The sequence below is a fragment of the Micromys minutus genome, assembly GCF_963924665.1.
Source record: "Micromys minutus genome assembly, chromosome: 8".
Taxonomy (NCBI): domain Eukaryota; kingdom Metazoa; phylum Chordata; class Mammalia; order Rodentia; family Muridae; genus Micromys; species Micromys minutus.
Window position 1 is genome coordinate 72320803 of NC_137977.1, and position 18354 is coordinate 72339156.

The 18354-nt window shown below is 38.6% G+C and overlaps 1 protein-coding gene across 1 annotated transcript in view; it reads left to right on the top strand.

Annotated features, from left to right (window-relative positions):
* Positions 1 to 16927: 16927 nt before the first annotated feature.
* The window catches only part of RTTN (rotatin), a gene marked incomplete at its 5' end in the record, with an annotated part of 151621 nt that continues 150194 nt past the window's right edge, over positions 16928 to 18354 (top strand). Inside the window, 2 exons of the mRNA XM_080919983.1 lie at positions 16928 to 16958; positions 17255 to 17442. Of these exons, the coding sequence (XP_080776109.1) occupies positions 16928 to 16958; positions 17255 to 17442 (219 nt within the window). The remainder of the gene's footprint in view (positions 16959 to 17254; positions 17443 to 18354) is intronic.

Sequence of the window (18354 nt, forward strand, 5' to 3'; positions counted from 1 at the left end):
ATGGCCTTATTGGAGAAAGTATGCCATTGTGGAGGCAAGCTTGAAGTCTCCTATGTTCAAGCTCCACTCAGTGTGGCTCACAGCCTCCTTCTCCTGCCTATAGAATATGATGTAAAACTCTCAGCTCTTTCTCCAGCCCCATGTCTCTATGCAGGCTGCCATGCTTCCTACCCGGACAATAATGGATGAAACCTCTGGAACTATGAGCCAGACCCAATTAAATGTTTCCCTTTAAAGATTTGCCATGGTAATAATTTTTTTTTACAGCAATAAACCCTAACCAAGTCAGGAAGCTTACAGTTTCAGAAGGTGAGTTCATGAACATTATGGTAAGGAACATGACAGCAGGCAGGCAGGAGGGCATGATGCTGGAGCAGTAGCTGAGAGGTTGTATCTGATTCACAGGCGTCAAGGGAGGGCCAACTGAAATAACTTTAACTTTTGAACTTGAAACCCCACATCTAAGGATACACAGTTCTATCAACTGGGAATCAACCATTCCATTGTACAAGCCAATGGGTTCATTCCCAACCACCACAGTCCTCCTGCATTAGTGAGACTTCTCAGCACTCTGACAGGGTGCAATTTCCAAGGTTTCAGTCAGTGGTGTAAGCTGACTCTAATAATGTTAAATTTTATATCAGTCCACCAGGTTTGAGGCAAAGCTGAACATCACGGCAGAGGAAGTATGTAGTTGAAGAGGAAGCTCATCTCACCATAGACAGGAACTACATAGGAACATAGTAGAACAATGAGAACCTAGTAGATACAATGATAGAGTGGGAGGGACCAGATCCAGATCATGCCTTTGACCTACTTTCTCTAGTAATGTAAATCACCTCCAAACATTTCCACTACTTTCTTGTATGATCCTACCAGCTAGGGACTTAGCATTCAAGACAGGAGATAGTGAGGGACACTTATAATTTAAACTATAATATTTCTACTATTTAACATCATTATTAAAATTTAGTTTAAGTTGAGAGTGGTTGAACACTTGCCTAGTATGCTTAAGGTCCTGAGTCTGATCTGAAGCAATACACACACACACACATACACACATCACAAAGCTGTGTTCTTAGTGTCTAGTTTATTAATAGGGTTTTCATACCATGATAAAAAATTTTGTATATTTAATCTATTATCACTTAGACTCAATTTTAATTAATTAATTAATTAATTAATTAACTAATTGTGTGTGTATAGAAAGTGGAAGGGTATGTGTGGTGCATGTATGATATCCACAAAGACCAGAAAGAAGGTACTTACAGATGGTTGTGAGCTACCATGTTGGTGCTGAGAAATGAACTAGCATCCTCTACAAGAGCAGCAAGGCTCCCTGCAAGATTTGTAAGTGATCTTAAACACTCAACCACTTCTTTAGTCCCACTTTGACAATGTTTTGTAACAACCTAGGATAGCTAGTTAGTTGTTCTTTGTAGCTTATCATACTATGGTAGTTTTAGTGTGCTTTTAAGATATGATATAAAACTCATTAAAATGAAAACAGGTGAGATGTTACCTCAATGAATAGCAGGTATTTTTCCAACTGTGTTCTCATTAATCAGTATGATACATGAAATTTTCTGCTTCTACTATGTCAAAGAATCTACTGGGCTTCATTAACATTCCATGGTTTTGATGAAATATCACTCCTTCAATATTGCCTTTAATTTCTACTTATATGAAAACTGCAAGTTAACCTGAGATTAATGATACTGGTATGATTTCCTTGGTATTTAATATCAGAAATGATCAAATGAATAATCATGTTTTGACTGGAGGTCACTGTTAGTCACAGCTTACATCAGGGGAAAGAGTTGAGTAAAGAATTTACAGGTAAATTGTGTTTCCTATGGAATAGAGATAAAAATCCATTCAATAATGGAGAATCATCTTTAATAGATTTCTAAGAACCACAGACTTCATTTAAGTCTAGCCATGGACTATAATGTATATTTGAAGGTTAAGGCATTGACCATTAGCTGGATATTTAGAACAGGCTTAAGAGAAGAGGCACCTTATTCCTTGTAAGAGCCCCTTTTTGGTGTCACCTAAATTTGAACACTTGTTTTCTCCACTTGGAAATAAAACTGTGGCCATCAATATTTTAGTCCCAGTTTGAGCATTGATGTCAGTGAAGAATTTCCAGCGGTGAATCGGTAAAAACATACTCAGATGTTGTAGCTCTGTGTGATGGGCTGTTTGTTGTACCAGTGGCTGACTCTCTGTGTCTAGCTTCAGCCCATACTTTCCACTGGTGTTAGTAATGTTGGGCCTGGACTCTGTGAACTGTATTCTACTTTACTACACTGCTCCTCTCTTTAGAAAGTTTGAATGATGGCCTCAGGGAAGAAGGGAGCTCTCCTGTGGACTTCCCATCTGTTCTTCTTGCTGTGAATATTAATTACCCAAGCAATACTTCTCTTGAGCAAGAGTAAACAATGGGCAGAGTGAGCTGAATCCAGTTTTTGGTTTTCTAATCACAGAAGAATGGACTCAATCCCCAGTCCCACAAGAGGGTGATGCCTTCATCTGTGCTGCCAAAGTGAATCTTTGTTCATGTCTTTAAAATGCCGAGTTTGTCAGGTTCTTCAGCCTCAAACTAATTCTTACAGTGTGCTTTGTATTATTTTGTGATGGGGATCGAACCCAGGACCTTCTGTTCATTCTCTGTCATTGATTCTTACCTCCTACCCTTCAACGTGTTGTTTAAATGAGAAAGTTGTTGTAAGTTGTAGTTTATTTCAATACCTGAGTCAACTAAGGTTCTTAGATACAGTTGTTTGTAAGAGTACACACAGATACTATGTAGTTTGTATTATATGTTTTTCCTGTTAATGTTATTTGTAGATTATTTGTTAAAAATCATTCCCTGTTGGTGTCCTGTGATCCCTAGCTAGGCTAGACATAAAAAACTATCTTTTGGATTTTGGTTTAAAATGAAATGTAGGGCAGGAGGGATGGCTCAGTGGTTAAGAGCACTGACAGTTCTTTCAGAGGTCCTGAGTTCAAGTCTCAGCAACCACATGGTGGCTCACAGACATCTGTAATGGGATCTGATATCTGAAGACAGCTACAGTGTACTTATAATAAATAGATAAATAAATCTTAAAAAATAATATGCAGATCAGTTTAGGAGTATTCCCATATGAATGATATAAAGTCTTCCAGTTATCAAACAAAATATCAAAATGCCATGGATTTAGGTCTTTCAAATTTCTTCCTGTTATATTTTGTGATTCCAAATATGTAACTTCTGAAGTTATTTTATTGTTTTCTTTTCAAATATTTTTCTTTTTGGTATAATCAGTAATATACAACACATATATTATGCAATTCCAATTATATAGGACATAACATTGAAACTTATTGCTAAAGTAAAATGTTAAGACCACAGGAAGGCAGTTTGATGTGAAAGTAAGGATACCATCACATTATAAACCTGAGACTGGAGAAATGAATAAACAGAGACAAGAGTCAAAGATTTTTTTTTCCTACCTTTTAAAAAATTAAAAACACTTTCTGTATCCATTCTGTCAGCCCACTGTGGTTTTTATCACTATTGCTCTGTAGTACAGCTTGAGGTCAGGGATGGTGATTCCTCAAGAAGTGCCTGTATTGTTAAGAATTGATTTGCTATCCTGAGTTTTTTGTTTTTTCATATGAATTTGAGAATTCCTCTGTGAAGAATTGAGTTGGAATTTTGATGGGGATTGTGTTTAATCTGTATCTTGCTTTTGATAGAATGGCTATTTTTACTATGTTAATCCCACCAATCCATGAGTATGGGAAAATTTTCCATCTTCTGAGTTCTTTGATTTCTTTTTTCCAGGGATTTGTAGTTCTTGTTCTACAAATCTTTTACTTGCTTGGTAAGAGTTACATCAAGATAGAAAACATGCTTTATTTACAAAACAAGATGTGCAGAAACAAATGTAGAGCAGAGACCTAGGGAATGGCCAATGACTGGCCCAAACTGAGACTTACCCCAATGGGGAAGAACCAATCCCTGACATTATTAATGATATTCTGTTATGCTTGCATACAGGCCCTAGAATAACTGTCCTCTGAGAGGCTCTACCCAACAGGAATGATGGAAAAAGACCCACAACCAAACAGTAGATGAATTTTGCTTTTTTGAAAAACCCAGTTATGTTACATGATTATGCTTTCCTTTTAATCTCAGGTGTAGGATTTGGGGTGGCTGATGCTCTTCCTGTGGCTGCTGCTGGTTCTTGCTGTTGGATTTCCTGTTTTTGTTATTCCTGGATCACTGGATTGCTGGATTTCTGGACTGGTTCTAGATATCCTGAGGTCAAAGATCGGACTTGCCCCTAGGAACTCAATGCCCCAATGAGCAGGAAGTAGTCTAATGAGATCTATGTACCCTTTCCCCTCTAAACTTCTTTCTCTCTTACCCAGTATTGGGATGTTGGAAGGGTGAATATAAATAAATAAGTAGAATAAGGGTGAATAAGGGTGGAATATAAAAGTACCCAATAAAGTATCCCATAAAGGCTGGCTACAGAAAATGAACTCTGAGAACTTATTTGACGCACCAGACCAAAGCACAGTTACAATACCCTCACTTGGTCCCGTACAAAGAATATCAAATGGTATGACTGTACTGGCCCCTGCCCACCTGGCATTTTACCATGTAGTGTGTGCACCAAGGGATAAACAGAGAAGTTCAAACATCCAACCAGTTTTATCTAACTGTGGAGATAGATGGCCTCCTTGAACTCCCATTTATCTGTCTGTCAGTCTGCCCATTTGTCTGGTGCTCCCTTTGCCTCTATGGCCTCCAACAGTTGCGTATTTTGCTTCTACAGTTCTACTTGTTCCTGATGCTTAGCTTATCCCAGATACTGAGGCTGGGCTTGACTCTGTGACCAGTGCCTTCAATTGGGATTGTTCACATTTTATCTAAGTACTTGTAGGAACACTCTGTGTCTGCACTAATCTCTTGTCTGCCTTCCAGTGAGGCCTCTTCAGAACTCCTTGACCCCTGTAGTCTCCCCCTTAACCCTCTTTCAGTCACTCTGTAGCCAACATGAATAGCCACAGATATAGATCTATTTTCTGTGATATGCAATCTGAGAGCTAATGTTCATAGTTAGGATTAGAATAAAAGAGTTCATGTTTGCTCAGCCAGCTATCAAAGGAAAGCAGTATAGTTGGCAAACTCCTGCCAGTGAAACTGACATGTGTAGCTTGTGAAATTAGTGTTATTCTATACATTCTCAGGTTGTGGAAAAACATGTGCCCATTCATGCATCTGGCATAGCACACTCATGATAAACAGCTAATTTTCTGTTTTGAACACCACTGTTTAAAATGCCACTGGGAAAATTAGAGTTATCTTGGTTGGCAAACTTGGTTTTATTGGTTGAATTTATTTATTTATTTATTTATTTATTTATTTATTTATTTATTTATTTATTTATTTATTTTTGACTTCCAGCCTGCAGCAAATAGATCTTAGGGTGAGGAATTCTTTCCCCATGTCTCCTTAATTTTTCTTTCTCTCTTGCCTCCATAATCTTTTAATTGTTCATTTCATGGACTAAAAGCTTAAAACAAACCATACTTTCCTTTATTTGCTGTCCACAGTACCTGAAAGTGGTGGGCTTTTAGTTATTGCTAACTAGAATTCCAAGAAAGAAGCTGTGTCTATTAGAACTCAGTGGAATGGAGAGGTTAGAATGTTTCTAGTCCAGAGGCTAACTACCTCTTACTGGCCTAGCTTTAACATGCTCCTCCCCAGCCTCCATTCCTTGCCCACTTCTGTTGGAACTTGCATGCTGTGAATAACAGATTAAAAACATTTTTGGAATCTATTAACTTAGCAGGGCACTAGCTTCTTTTAGCCCTAAAAAATGAAGTTATCAGATAACATCTGAGGCTTATAGAAAAGCTTCCATGTCTAGCTGTAGCAACCTCTCTAATGTATCCACTGATGTATTTTAAATCACCTTAATCAATGACTTCCTTTATCCTGTAAAACTATGAAACTGATTCCATGCTGGAACATGGAATTTGGGGCAATTTTGATCTGTGTTCTCTGGCTATGGTCATTTAAATTTTGCTTTAGAGTGAACTATCTCTTAGTCTCTTTAGGATGAAAGTTGTTTTGTTGTTGGTTGGTTGGTTGGTTGGTTAGTTGTGTGTGTGTGTGTGTGTGTGTGTGTGTGTGGAGATTATGTGTGAAAGTAAGTTGATTGCATATGATAGTATGTTTCACATTTACAAAAATCCTAACCCACTCTTTTGCAATAACTCTGTGGAGAAGATTAGCTCAGGCTGTGTCTGATTTGGTTGGTGCCATTGCTCCCTAGGTATCTGGAACAGACTCTTTGCTACCAAGCATTGCTTTCAGTTGGGAGATCAATTTAATTAGTGAATAATTCTAATTTGCTAATTTATCTAGCATTTCTTTTGAGCATTGTATCATTTGGTATAATGTTTTGAGAGCTCACAGAAACCTGTAAAGTTTCTGGGCAGTGTGCCTTCATTTACTCAATCACTGTGGCCCCTGCACATTTGATTTAATCATTCTGTGGTTTGGCATTGTAAGGCTTTCTGCCAAATCTACTGATGTGTGTTCTTTAGGACCAGTTGTCTACAAAGCACCTACTTTCCTGGGAAAGGATCTGATTACTGAAATACAGCTAGTTCTCACCAAGGAAAGGGCTTAAATTTCTTGGCCTGCATCCTGCATTATCAGACTGCTGGTTGGTCTTTCTATTTGTTGTGCTCAACCCAAATTTCTTCCTTGTCTTTTGTTCTGGAAAGGTCCTGCTGTGAATCGCTCTCTATTTTCTTCATTCTCTCCTCTTAAGGCAGATCGTGCTGTGCCCATCCCTGCATCTAGATTGTGCTGTGATATGAATACAGTGCATCCAGTTCCTGCTGCCATCCCCAGGGGAATCTTTTAGATTCAAGGACTTAGAGTTAGGTCTGGGCCTCCACTCCACTGTCTGCAGAAGCAACTCCTGTATTCTCCTTTTGTTTCTATTCCAGGCACTTTTTTCCCCTTTTGCATGAAAGAGTTCCTCTTGTAATCATGAAAGGCAGGACCAGGGCAGGCAGGGGTGCTTTCTACCCACTTCTTTGTTCCAAGGACAGCTGGTTCCAGCAATGCTCTCTGAAAAACGGAAAGATTCCCGTGGGAGAAGTCACCTAAAACCAAAAATACTTTCTTGCAAAATGGAAGCAGAACCTACCGTTGCTAACTCTGTGATCTTCCTCACATCTCAGTTTCTTCCTTTGAAAAAGAACACAGTGGACTAAATTTATTTATTTTTGGAAGGTGGATAAAATGCTATGTGAGTCTCTTAAAAGCCTTGGACCTGCTTTTTAGAAGAGTGCAATTCTGAAAACATTCGTGAAAACTATAAACAAGTTATGGTCTGACTGACATGTTGGAGATCCAAGTCTATTAGGTTAAAAGAAACAATAAAGTAAAAACGACCTCTAAATTCATCTGAAGCCTCATATTCTGAGCATCCTCTTCAGTCTCTTGACCTGATTGAGACTGTCCTCAGCACTTACGCCTCCCTCAAGCCCCATTTCAGTGAGGTGTCAAATGCTCTCTTTCCCAGTAGTTCCTCATAAGGAGTCACTTTGGGCAAAATCACAGAATTGTAATAAGACACTGTAGGCAGTAACCCGCCATTTTCCCTGCTTTGGAAACTTGTTTTTCTCCTTTCTTTGGTTTTCAAAATTTTATTATACCAGATATAAGATAAACTTTGTGTTTTCCAGGTATTATCATCCCCAACAGACTCCATTTTGAGGATGAAGAATGACTCTGCACCTGGATGAATATATAAAGGACACCATTTGCCTGGTAATTCCCATGTGGCTCAGACTGATACATAATGACTTATTCCTGGAGGCAGGGTGGGCCTCATATTACACATTTGTTGGGGGGTGAACTGGGATGTAGGGACTCATGAGCTTATTAAAATTATATAAAGAAAACCAAGCCTGAGAACTTATCAGGCATATTAGACCAAGGAAAGACGTAAATACCTAGCATAGTGATGGTGATGGCTCCTGTCATCTAACCACCCAGAATGTATATCAGGCATGTGAGTCAAGAGACTGACAGGCAGAGGACTGACTGTCTTAGGAGCTTCATTTCTGTTGTGGTTCCATTCTTGACCCTTGGTATGATCTACTTAATTGGTCCTCCTGTTTGCTTACCTACACCTGTAATCCATCCATCTGACTATTTATACATCCATCTGGGTGGTCTTAGCCCCTTTGCGATTGCAGCTGGACTCTGCAACAGCAATAAAGCCACCGAAGGGATCCCATCTGCATTGTTATCTCATCCCTAGAGATTCTATTTATTGTCTATCAGCTTCTCAGCTTTGTCCTTCTAGGCCAATCCAAAGCATCTCAAACCCCCTTGTCTCTTAATTTCTCCATTACCATTCTATATTCTACATCTATACAATTATAGATTATTCTACATCTATACAATTATATTATACATAGATGTATTTACTGTGTGACTTGTAGTGTTTGATACGTAATTATTCTCCAAGTAAATGCATTGTTGGGGATTAGTTCTAACGCTTTGTCTTAATTTGGCTCCCAAAAGCTGCACTTCCAGAGGCTGAGGGTCCCTGCCCCCAGCTGGCTTTGATTGGTAATAAAGAGTTACCATATAGCCAATGGCTGGCCAGGGAGACTGTGGTGGGACTTTTAGATTGAGAAAGCAAGAGACTAAGGAGAAGAGAGAAGAATTGCCATGATAGGAGAGCAAGGAGAACAGACTTAAAGGCCCGCTAACATGTAAGATTCCAGGAAACTGGTCCTAGGGGCAACTCCTTCAATTATGTCTGAGGTAGCTGAGATGAAATACAGGAATACTGGAGGGGAGTGTGTGCTAACTGTGGGGAGGCTTAGAAGTGCCTGTCATTGTGCTAATCAAGGCATAGAAAAATTAGTTGGTGTGTGTGTGTGTGTGTGTGTGTGTGTGTGTGTGTGTGTGTGTGTCTTTCATTCGTAAATTCAGAGCTCTTGGGTGGGTACAGCATGCATGAGCCAAAGCATATTAACTATTTTTTGCTAGTGTGTTTGTTACTTGGCCAAGGCCATCAAGGAAAGTGGGACTATCTGACGTCTAATGAAAGATCTATACCTTTTGAATTTATTTTTAATAATTTCTAAAATCATAGAAAATCATATACGTGTTTGTCTATGTTTCTGACATTGCAAGGTAATCACAATATAGTTTAGCATCATTACCTACAAACATACCATCATGAACATATGACCACTATTTATTTCTTGAATTCTTTTCAAAATTGAAATACTGTAACTGTTACTCATGTAGATGGAGGGTCTCGGTTGCAGGCTTTTGGTTTTATATGAACAGGCTTAGAAGGAGATATGAGGATGGTTTTATTGGGGTTAAAAACAAAAATGACAGGTCAAAAAAAAGACAGTTATGCTGTATAAAATAGAGTAAGAAAGTGGGAAGGCTCAGTAATGGAAGTCTGTGTGCTGCTTCAAGGGAGGAGATTTGTGGGTATATAAAATACACATACTATTGTCTTCATTATTTGTCTTATTGCTGCAGTAAAATTCTTGATAAAAGCAAGTGAAGGAGGTAAGATTCTCCTTTGCCTCATCTGTTGGGGGTAGAGTCCACCCTCCCTGAGAGAGAGTCATGGTGAGAATAGAATGAATATGCAGCTGGTGCTTTCCCAGTCAGGAATAGAGATTACTGCTTGTGCTTAGCTCACATGTGTCTTTCTTATTCAGTCTAGGACCCCAACCCATGCAATGGTTCCACCCACAAGCAACACAAGATCCAGAGCTACTGACATGCATCCTCAGAAGCTAACCTAATACAAATAATCCTCCACAGGAATGTCTAGAGTTCACCTGATACTGATAATTTTGCACAAGCATGTTCAGATACTTATTTGCTAGGTAATTATGGATTCTGCCAAACCACCCCAATCATTAACAGTCACATTTTAGCTTAAAGGCTGGTCTTTCTTAGGTTGTAAAACAGGTCTTCATCCTTAAAATAGGAATTCCTAGCCTTTTCTTTAGCACTGAATCACTTTCTAGCTGCATCTTGAAGAAGAATGTCCCTTTGGAAACAAAATTGATTGCTCAATGGTTAAGAGCACTGGCCATTCTTCCAAAGGACATGGATTTAATTTCCATTGCCCACATGGTGACTCACAGCCATCTGTATATCCAGTTCTAGGTAATAAAAAACCTTTTTCTGGCCTTCGTGGGCAGATATACATGCAGGCAAAATACTCATACACACACAAATAAAATGATAAAATATAATATGTTTTGAAAAAGAAATAAAAACATTAGATGGTTTTGAAGTGCATTTTGAGGTCTATGGACAAGACAAACACTGACAATGGTTAAGTCTGGGTGTCAAACATGTTTTGGGATTAAGCACGACTCCTGAGCTCCTCTAATCCTCTTGCTCGAGATAATGTGCAGGAAAAGAGTACTGTCTCTATGCAGGTGTTCTTCATAGCAACATATTTTTAATTTTCTATCTGTGCTGACATTTATGCTTCCCAGCCACTAAAATGTAAGACAAATCTGGGCCAAGAGGCTCCAGTTTCTTCCTATACCTCCTTAACTTCCCTGTGCGTCTAGCCTACATAAATTCTGTCTTCTGTCTCTATGAAGTTACTGTGTTAAAAACTTCACATACTAGATGTAGAGTTGAAGGGGGTGTGGAGGATAGTCACTGAGTGTGAGCAGACTTCTTAAATTTGGTGGGATTTCACTCAAGAGTTAAGATGCCAGACACCCCAGATCATGCAACACTTCTGCCAAGTCATCAGTTTATACCAAGTCAATGGAAATTTTAACAATGAATTTCGTGGACACAGAAAGCTGACTTTAGAAAGGACTTTTATTATAGGGTTTTAGGTGGGGGGGGGGGTTAAGAGAAATAAGGAAGGCAGAGTTGCTGTGTACCTGCAGTGGCTCCCAGAAAATGGGGTACTACTGAATTTCTTTTCCAGGGGTTCTTGTAGGTCTTAGAGCAGATACTAGGTTGTAGTGTGAGGAGGTGTTCAGCCCTGGTGCCTCTCATTTCCAGTTGCAGCCCAGCACATGGCTTCTAAGCAGCAAGGTTCAGCCAGGAAAAGTGACAGAATCCAGAACTGAACCAGAGGCCCCTTCTGGCCTTCTGGCTTCAAGTCAGGACAGAACCAAGGATATTATCCATTTTTTTTTTTTTTTTTTGCCAAGGACAAGAATCTTCTGAGGTTTCTGTCTTAAATTGCTTCACCAGTTTCTATCTCTTGATCTCACCAGAACCACAGAACTCGTTATTTTGTGAGAGGCCTAGTTTAGTTATCCCAATATAGTAAAGGGTTGTTGACATTGTAGCACTGCTAGAATTCAATTTTAAGGCTGAACAGTGTTTCATTATATATACGGGTCACATTTGTTTACTCATTCATCTGTCAATGGACAATTGCGTTTTCCCATATATTGCTATTTTAATAATACTACTGAGAACAAAGGTTTATAAGTATCTCTTTGAATTATTGCCCTCAATTCTTTTCAGTATATATCCAGAAGTGATATTGCTAAACCAAATGATAATTTCATGTTTATAATTTTGAGAGGCAGCCATACTTCTTCCCATAGTGGATACACCATTTTACATTCCTTTCAAACAAACACATGCTTTCCAATTTCTCCACATCATTGCTAAAACTTGTTATTTTGTGCTTATTTTTGATGGTTGGCTTTGATGGGTGTAAAATGCTGGCATACTGTAGCACTGGGCAGCTAACTGGAGTCTTATACAAGCAAGCACAGTGCCACTGGGCTCTTTCTATAGATATTTATTGTGGCTTAAGTATGCATTTCTTTAATGACTAGTCATGTTCAATAATCATATCTCTTTGTGTACTCCTTTGCTATTTGCATATCATCTTCAGAGAAATGTCTAGGCATTTTTTTCTCTTTTCTATTTCAGCTTGCATCCTACCCCACATTTGTATGTTAAAGTTCCCTTTGGGAGTGTATTAGTATTTGTAAGAGATTTGAGGGCTGGCAAGAAGGATCATCGGGGAAAGGGAACTATTGCCAAGCCTGATGACTTGAGTCTGATGCTTTGGATACAATAAATAAGAACTAATTCCTCTAAGCTGCCCTTTGTATCCATTGGACCATTGAATACACACACACACACACACACACACACACACACACACACACACACATGAGTGCCCGTGCACATGCAAGCACACGACACCCCCATGCACCCCAATGTGGTCGAGGAGTAGAGGCCATGGCACCACAGTCCACATCTCTACTAGCCTCCCAGGAGGCCTGCTCAAAGGCTTAGTTGACCACAAGTTTTTGGTACCACAATAGTTTATCTGGTAACCAAGGAAGATACTACATTGAGTGGGAAGGCAGCATACACGGTCTGCAACTGCAGACAAAGAGGTGCCTCACACTTTGGGTGGGATGGAGCAGGACAGTATGATGTTTCATCCTGCTTTTCATAACAATGTGACATTTTGGGTGCATGAATTATTTTGGAGTATAAGACAAGGGTCGCTTGTGTATATTCCGGAGGAGAATTGCTAAGCTCTGTGGCAATTCTGTTTTCATTTTCACTATTTTTCATAACCACCCAACACTTTATATTTCTAAAATTAATGTCTGAGGTTTCTAGTTTCCCCCAATGCATACCAGCAATACTATGCCTCCTCTTTTCTTATGCAACTATAGTATAATTCTGTCTTTTTGACTCAGGTTGGGGGCCTTACCACACATCGATTGGTCATCTGTATGTCTTCTTGGTAAAAGGTCTATTCTGATCCTTGGCAGTTTTTAAATAGAACTTTTGTTAAGTTCACTTTATTGTTGTGTTTTAAGAGTTTTAAAAAGAAATCTAGGACAATATATCTTTATGTGATATATATTTTGTAAATATTTACTCATGTTCTGTGGACTGGCTTTTCATTTTCATGGTGATGTCCTTATAAACACAAGGACTTTTTTTTTTTTTTTTTTTTTTTTTTTTTGAAAAGCAATCCTTAGCCCACAATAATAAATATTTAGAGCTGATAATTTTGCTGAGAAATTAACAGTTTGTTCTGTGGCACATCAGTGATAGTTATCCACATATTATGAGGGAGGCCTACTCATCCCTTCCATGTAGATCCCTACTTATCACATTTGTTGAAAAAATTACTCTTTCCCCAAGAATTGTATTGGTGCATTGGTTCAGATAGACAGTTAATTATGACTGTATTTATTTCTGATTTCTATAATTAAGAAGTGTATGCACTAATTGTACGATGGAAGCAATACTCAAGCCCATGAGACTCTGCTTCTGGAGATGTAATCATTTTTTTTTTTTGTTCTAATCTTTCTGCTTTAAAATGGCATAAAATATTTATCAGCTTTCTATTTTCGTATTGGAAGGATAAGCTAGAATTTTATGATGCTTTAAAAAATTAAATATTGTGTGAATTAATAGAATGAAGTTATGGTGCCTGGTTTGGAGAATTCATAAGTGGGGAATGAAACCTCAGGCTTTAACCATTTTTTTCTTCTTAGCGATCACTATTATTAATAAATTGTGACCTTTATTCTTAAATAACACAGGCTGTCATTTGGGTAACTTTTTGAAAGTCCCAAAGAACATGGACTTTCCAGTAGATAATGAACAAAACTTCTACACAACCGTTGGCTTGAGCTTCCTCTGTTTAGGAATCTTTATTGTTTGCTCTTTTTATACATTGTTTTCATAAATAAATTAGGATTCCAATTAATTGTTGGAAGTTGGGAAATGATATTCTCCTGAAGCCAATAACGTTATCCACATGGAGAGAATGCATCCATTTTCTTTCACTGAAAGTGGTGCCTGACTGTGGCTGTACAAATAGATTTCTTTGAGATTATACGCAGCCCTGTTTCTGAAGTGTTGAAACTTAAGTCCAGAACTACCAAGAGGGAGGCAACTATCCTTTGATTATTTGAGATTCTCATCGAGAGTGGTCATAATCCCAGCTAGCTCATAAATAAGATATTCCAGAGTCACAGTAACCAAGCTGCCCATATGGAATTCCCACCCTGCTAAGCCAAGTTAACTTCTGTGATATTCAAGCTTTGACCAAATCTGTTCCTTTGCCTAGGTACCTTTGTCAGTCCCTTTGGCAACCCACTAAGAGACAGTTAAAGGACTGTGGATGGTCATCCATCCCTGATCATATTTGAGATCTTATCTTTCACTGATCTTAGTAATGTCCAGCCTGACCTTTTTTCACACAAGAAAACATTGGAAGCAAGTCTTTTCTAAAGCCAACTATACTCATGACTACAGCCACAATAATTAATTGAAAGAATTTTTAATATGAGTGTGTGTTTTTTAAATAGCAGAATTAAGAAACTGAAGATTGATTCTTTGAAGGAAGATGGTCAGATCAATGTTTAGTCAATACAATATAATACAATAACCAAATTCTAGATAAATTTCTTTGTTTTGAATGTAGTAAATAATAGTTAATACTTTTGCCTGATTATAAAAGTCATCCAGCATGAACATTTTTAATTAAAAAATCAAAAATCTCAAACTCTCCAAAATTGAACATTTTGAGGGTACAGATGTTGCACAGTTATAGTATTATGAAAGGGTTGGAGAGTGCTTACTGCAATTTCTAAGCATTCGAGTTCTTATCCCAGCACCCACAGGCACGCAGCTCAACATCTCTAGCTCCCAGAGGTAAAATGAATCTGAAACCTGTTCATATATCAAAGTACACACATCACATAAAGACATCATTCACACACACACACACACACACACACACACACACACACACACATTACATACACATATCACACAGATCACACAAGATAATGTATAAAATTTAGACCATGCTAAGAAAGTACATATGAAATAAAATTTCTCACTAGGCTTGGTTCCCATGTCCAAATTAACTCATTAAGTGTAGATAAATATTCCAAAAATCAATCAATCAAACAAAAAACCCTAAAATACAAAATATATTTGCTTTCAACCATTTTGGAGAAGGGATCATTTTACTTTAACCCATGTAATATCAACAATAACAACAACAGTTTATAAAAGTAAAATGTTCACATTGGTCATAAGTGCAACAATGCACAGACCTTTTTATAGTTATCCCTCCCAAATTGAGGTAAGTCATCATGCTTATGTTGATATTTCCCAATAGTATTATTACCCTTTATCCACTGCATACCTGGTCACTCATCATCTAAGACTGGTTTTTTAGAAATACCAGTGACAAGTTATTCCCACTATTTCTGTTTATGGTCATGTGCAGTTCCAATCTACAAGTATATGTTTTGTGTTTGGGTTGACTGCTCAGTTCTGAAGTTGTGTAATGGTCCTTTGAAGTTTCTACTTTTTGGTCTTCTTGGCACATTATTTTTGAGGTGCTTTGATTCAGAGGTGGAAGCTATAGTTAAATTTTGGCCAAGCCATTTTAGGCAGAGCTAAGTGGAGTCTTGATTAAGTAAACAAGTATGCTTTTGCCTGGAGCTAGACGGTCAGGAATTAGAAGATACTGTGTTCTCATCAGTACTAGTCAGCTGCCATGGGACTGAAATGGCTGGGAGGAACTATCAGAAAGCCAAATAGAAAATATTTAGAAACTAGCAGCAACCTTTCTATCCTTTTCTTTTTCCCAAATAAACTAATTTCATTGAATTTCTCACTTTCTTGTTTCTGCCACATTTCCTGCAAGTCCTCTTCCTTGCAGGTATTTCTTCATTTTACTTTTTGGGCTCACTACATTTCTATTGTTTATGTGAAACACACACACACGCACATGCACACGCACACGCACGCGGACAGACCAAAGTAGCACTGTTCTAATGGAGGCCAGAAACAGAAAGCTAGCTCTTTAGTCAAAGTATTTGGTGTGACTTTTGATGGGCACTTCTTTTTAAATTTCCCTTTTTTTGCAAGAAAAGAGTGAGTTATCTATTTTGATTGACATCCCCTTCCTTCCTAGGAAATAGAAAAGACCATTACAATAAAATGTTCCTTAAAATGCAAAGAATTTTATAAATTTAGCTTTGTCATCACTCTTACTATCATTTGCAATTTCATTTCATCGAGACTGATTACAGCGTATGCTAGAAAAACATGGAAAAGGCACAGGCACTTGGAAAGCATCAAATAGAATCTTCTCATGCCCTTTCTTTCTTCCCTTCCTTCTTTCCTTCTTCCTTCCTTCCTTCCTTCCTTCCTTTCTCTTCTTTTTTCCTCCCTCCTCCCTTTTAGTCTTGCTTGTGCATACTTTGAAGTCAGGTATCCTAGACGCTGAAATTTGCAGTTACATTATACAGCTTGAGTCCTTTAATAATCAGGAAGAGAGTTGGAAAGAGCAACTACACAAAACAAAACCCAAGCTCTAGAAGCTAAACATTCAGACTTGCACGGTCTGAACAAATCACACAGGAGCCTTGGGTTGTTGCCAGATCCAAAGAGCCCGCTTCCTAGCCCGCCACTGAAAACCGGAACTCAATACCAAGGGCGAAGGGGCGTGTCCGGAACTTCTGGAGGGAGCGTGGCTGAGCCAGGACTACAACTCCCGAAATGCACTCGGGCGGAAAAGGGTTCTACCTCTTCTTGACTCCCCTTTTCCTTAGGCGTTTTGGGACTGAGATTGAGGTCTAGGGGTTGAGCAGCAGTACCAGAGAGCGATCCTAAACTTGTGTGGTGACGGAAGTATTGGGAAACATTTCACCCAATGCTCTCTGTTCTAAGGGTGGCTAGGTTAGACATCGTGGAACCTCTGTTCCTTTCGGCCGAGTTTCCGGAGGATATTAATTATGACAGGATTCTGTGGCGCGACAGTTTAATTCTCCGGCGGCGACAGATTGTGGTGCAGAGATGGTTCTGGCGGGGCTCATCAGGAAGCTCGGTAACTGTCTGTGTTACCCAGGGTCGGAGGAGCCCTCTGGTCTTCGCTTGGTGGTGCTGCTTTCCGGCGGCCGGGTCGCGCGGTCACCATTCCTAGTCCCTGCTTGCCCAGAATTGCCCGCTAACCTTGCTCACATAGTGTAATCCTTGGCCGCATCCCTCGCACCGCGGTTTAGTTACATCCAGCTTTCTCTCCAGGAGGTTGGAGGGGGTTCACGTATATTAAGAATAAGTTGTGAGTGGGTCGTCTTTCCAGAATCGGGAGATAAAATTACTTTGTGCCAACTTTTCTGACAGGCCATCAGCTGGCGGAGATCAGGGAACGCGCCCTCAAAAGTATCCTGTGTAAGATCGAGCACAACTTGATATGCTATGCTGACTTGATTCAGGAAAGGTTGCTTTTTCTCCATTTGCTCGAATGGTTCAATTTTCCATCCGTCCCAATGAAAGAGGAGGTTCTGAACTTGTTAAGCAGATTGGTTAAGGTAAAGTTGTTTTGAAATAAAACAACTATCGTCTAAGTTAACTGTAGCATTTATTGAAAGGTTTAATTGAAAAATAAGGCATACTTGGCATTAATTTTTTGAAGACACCCGTGTTCAATTTTAATTCATCTGAGTAGACATTGCTTGTTATTATCTACCTTGAAGTAGAACTTCTAAGTTCTTTTTTTTTTGATTATTTGATGCTCGTTTTTCTCATTTTCCTGGTATTTCATGTTTAAATTAGACGTTTCCAGTATTAAAAAGTAGCATATTTAAATATGTTTAATTAACGTACATGAAAATATTTTTTCTCTTTCTGTACCTATGTTAAGAATAATTTAATTTTAAGGACCAATGTCAAATGTCAGTGTAAATTCAGTCTCTTTAAGTCATTATTCTCATGGGGGAATCCTAATGACTTCAGCATTTTGATTATAGTAAAAAGACTAAGATAAAGTATCAGTAGAGGAAAGCAACTTACTATATATATAAAAAAAAGGCATGGAAGTTGAAGGGATCCTATGAGATAGGGACCAGCCAGTGTGTGTGTGTGTGTGTGTGTGTGTGTGTGTGTGTGTGTGTGTGTGTGTGTGTGTGCTCTCGTATGATGGGAAGACAAAAGTACAATGATGCATATACATGAAAGTTCTATAATGGAACCCAATTTTTAAGGTGACTGTATTAGCAATAAAACATTTAAAAATAAAAGAGGAATTGGTAGTGTGTGTTTTTAGTGTTCAGAGTGCTGTTTTCTTTCTCTTGTGTATGTCTCTCTCTTAAGTTTGTCTGTTTTCCTTTATGTTTGATACATGGAAGTTGTTCAGAATGAAGTAACTTAGAGTTTGCTTTTCAAAACATGAAATATTTGTTATACTAAAATTGCTATGTTTTGATTGTGGTAAAATGAAGTTT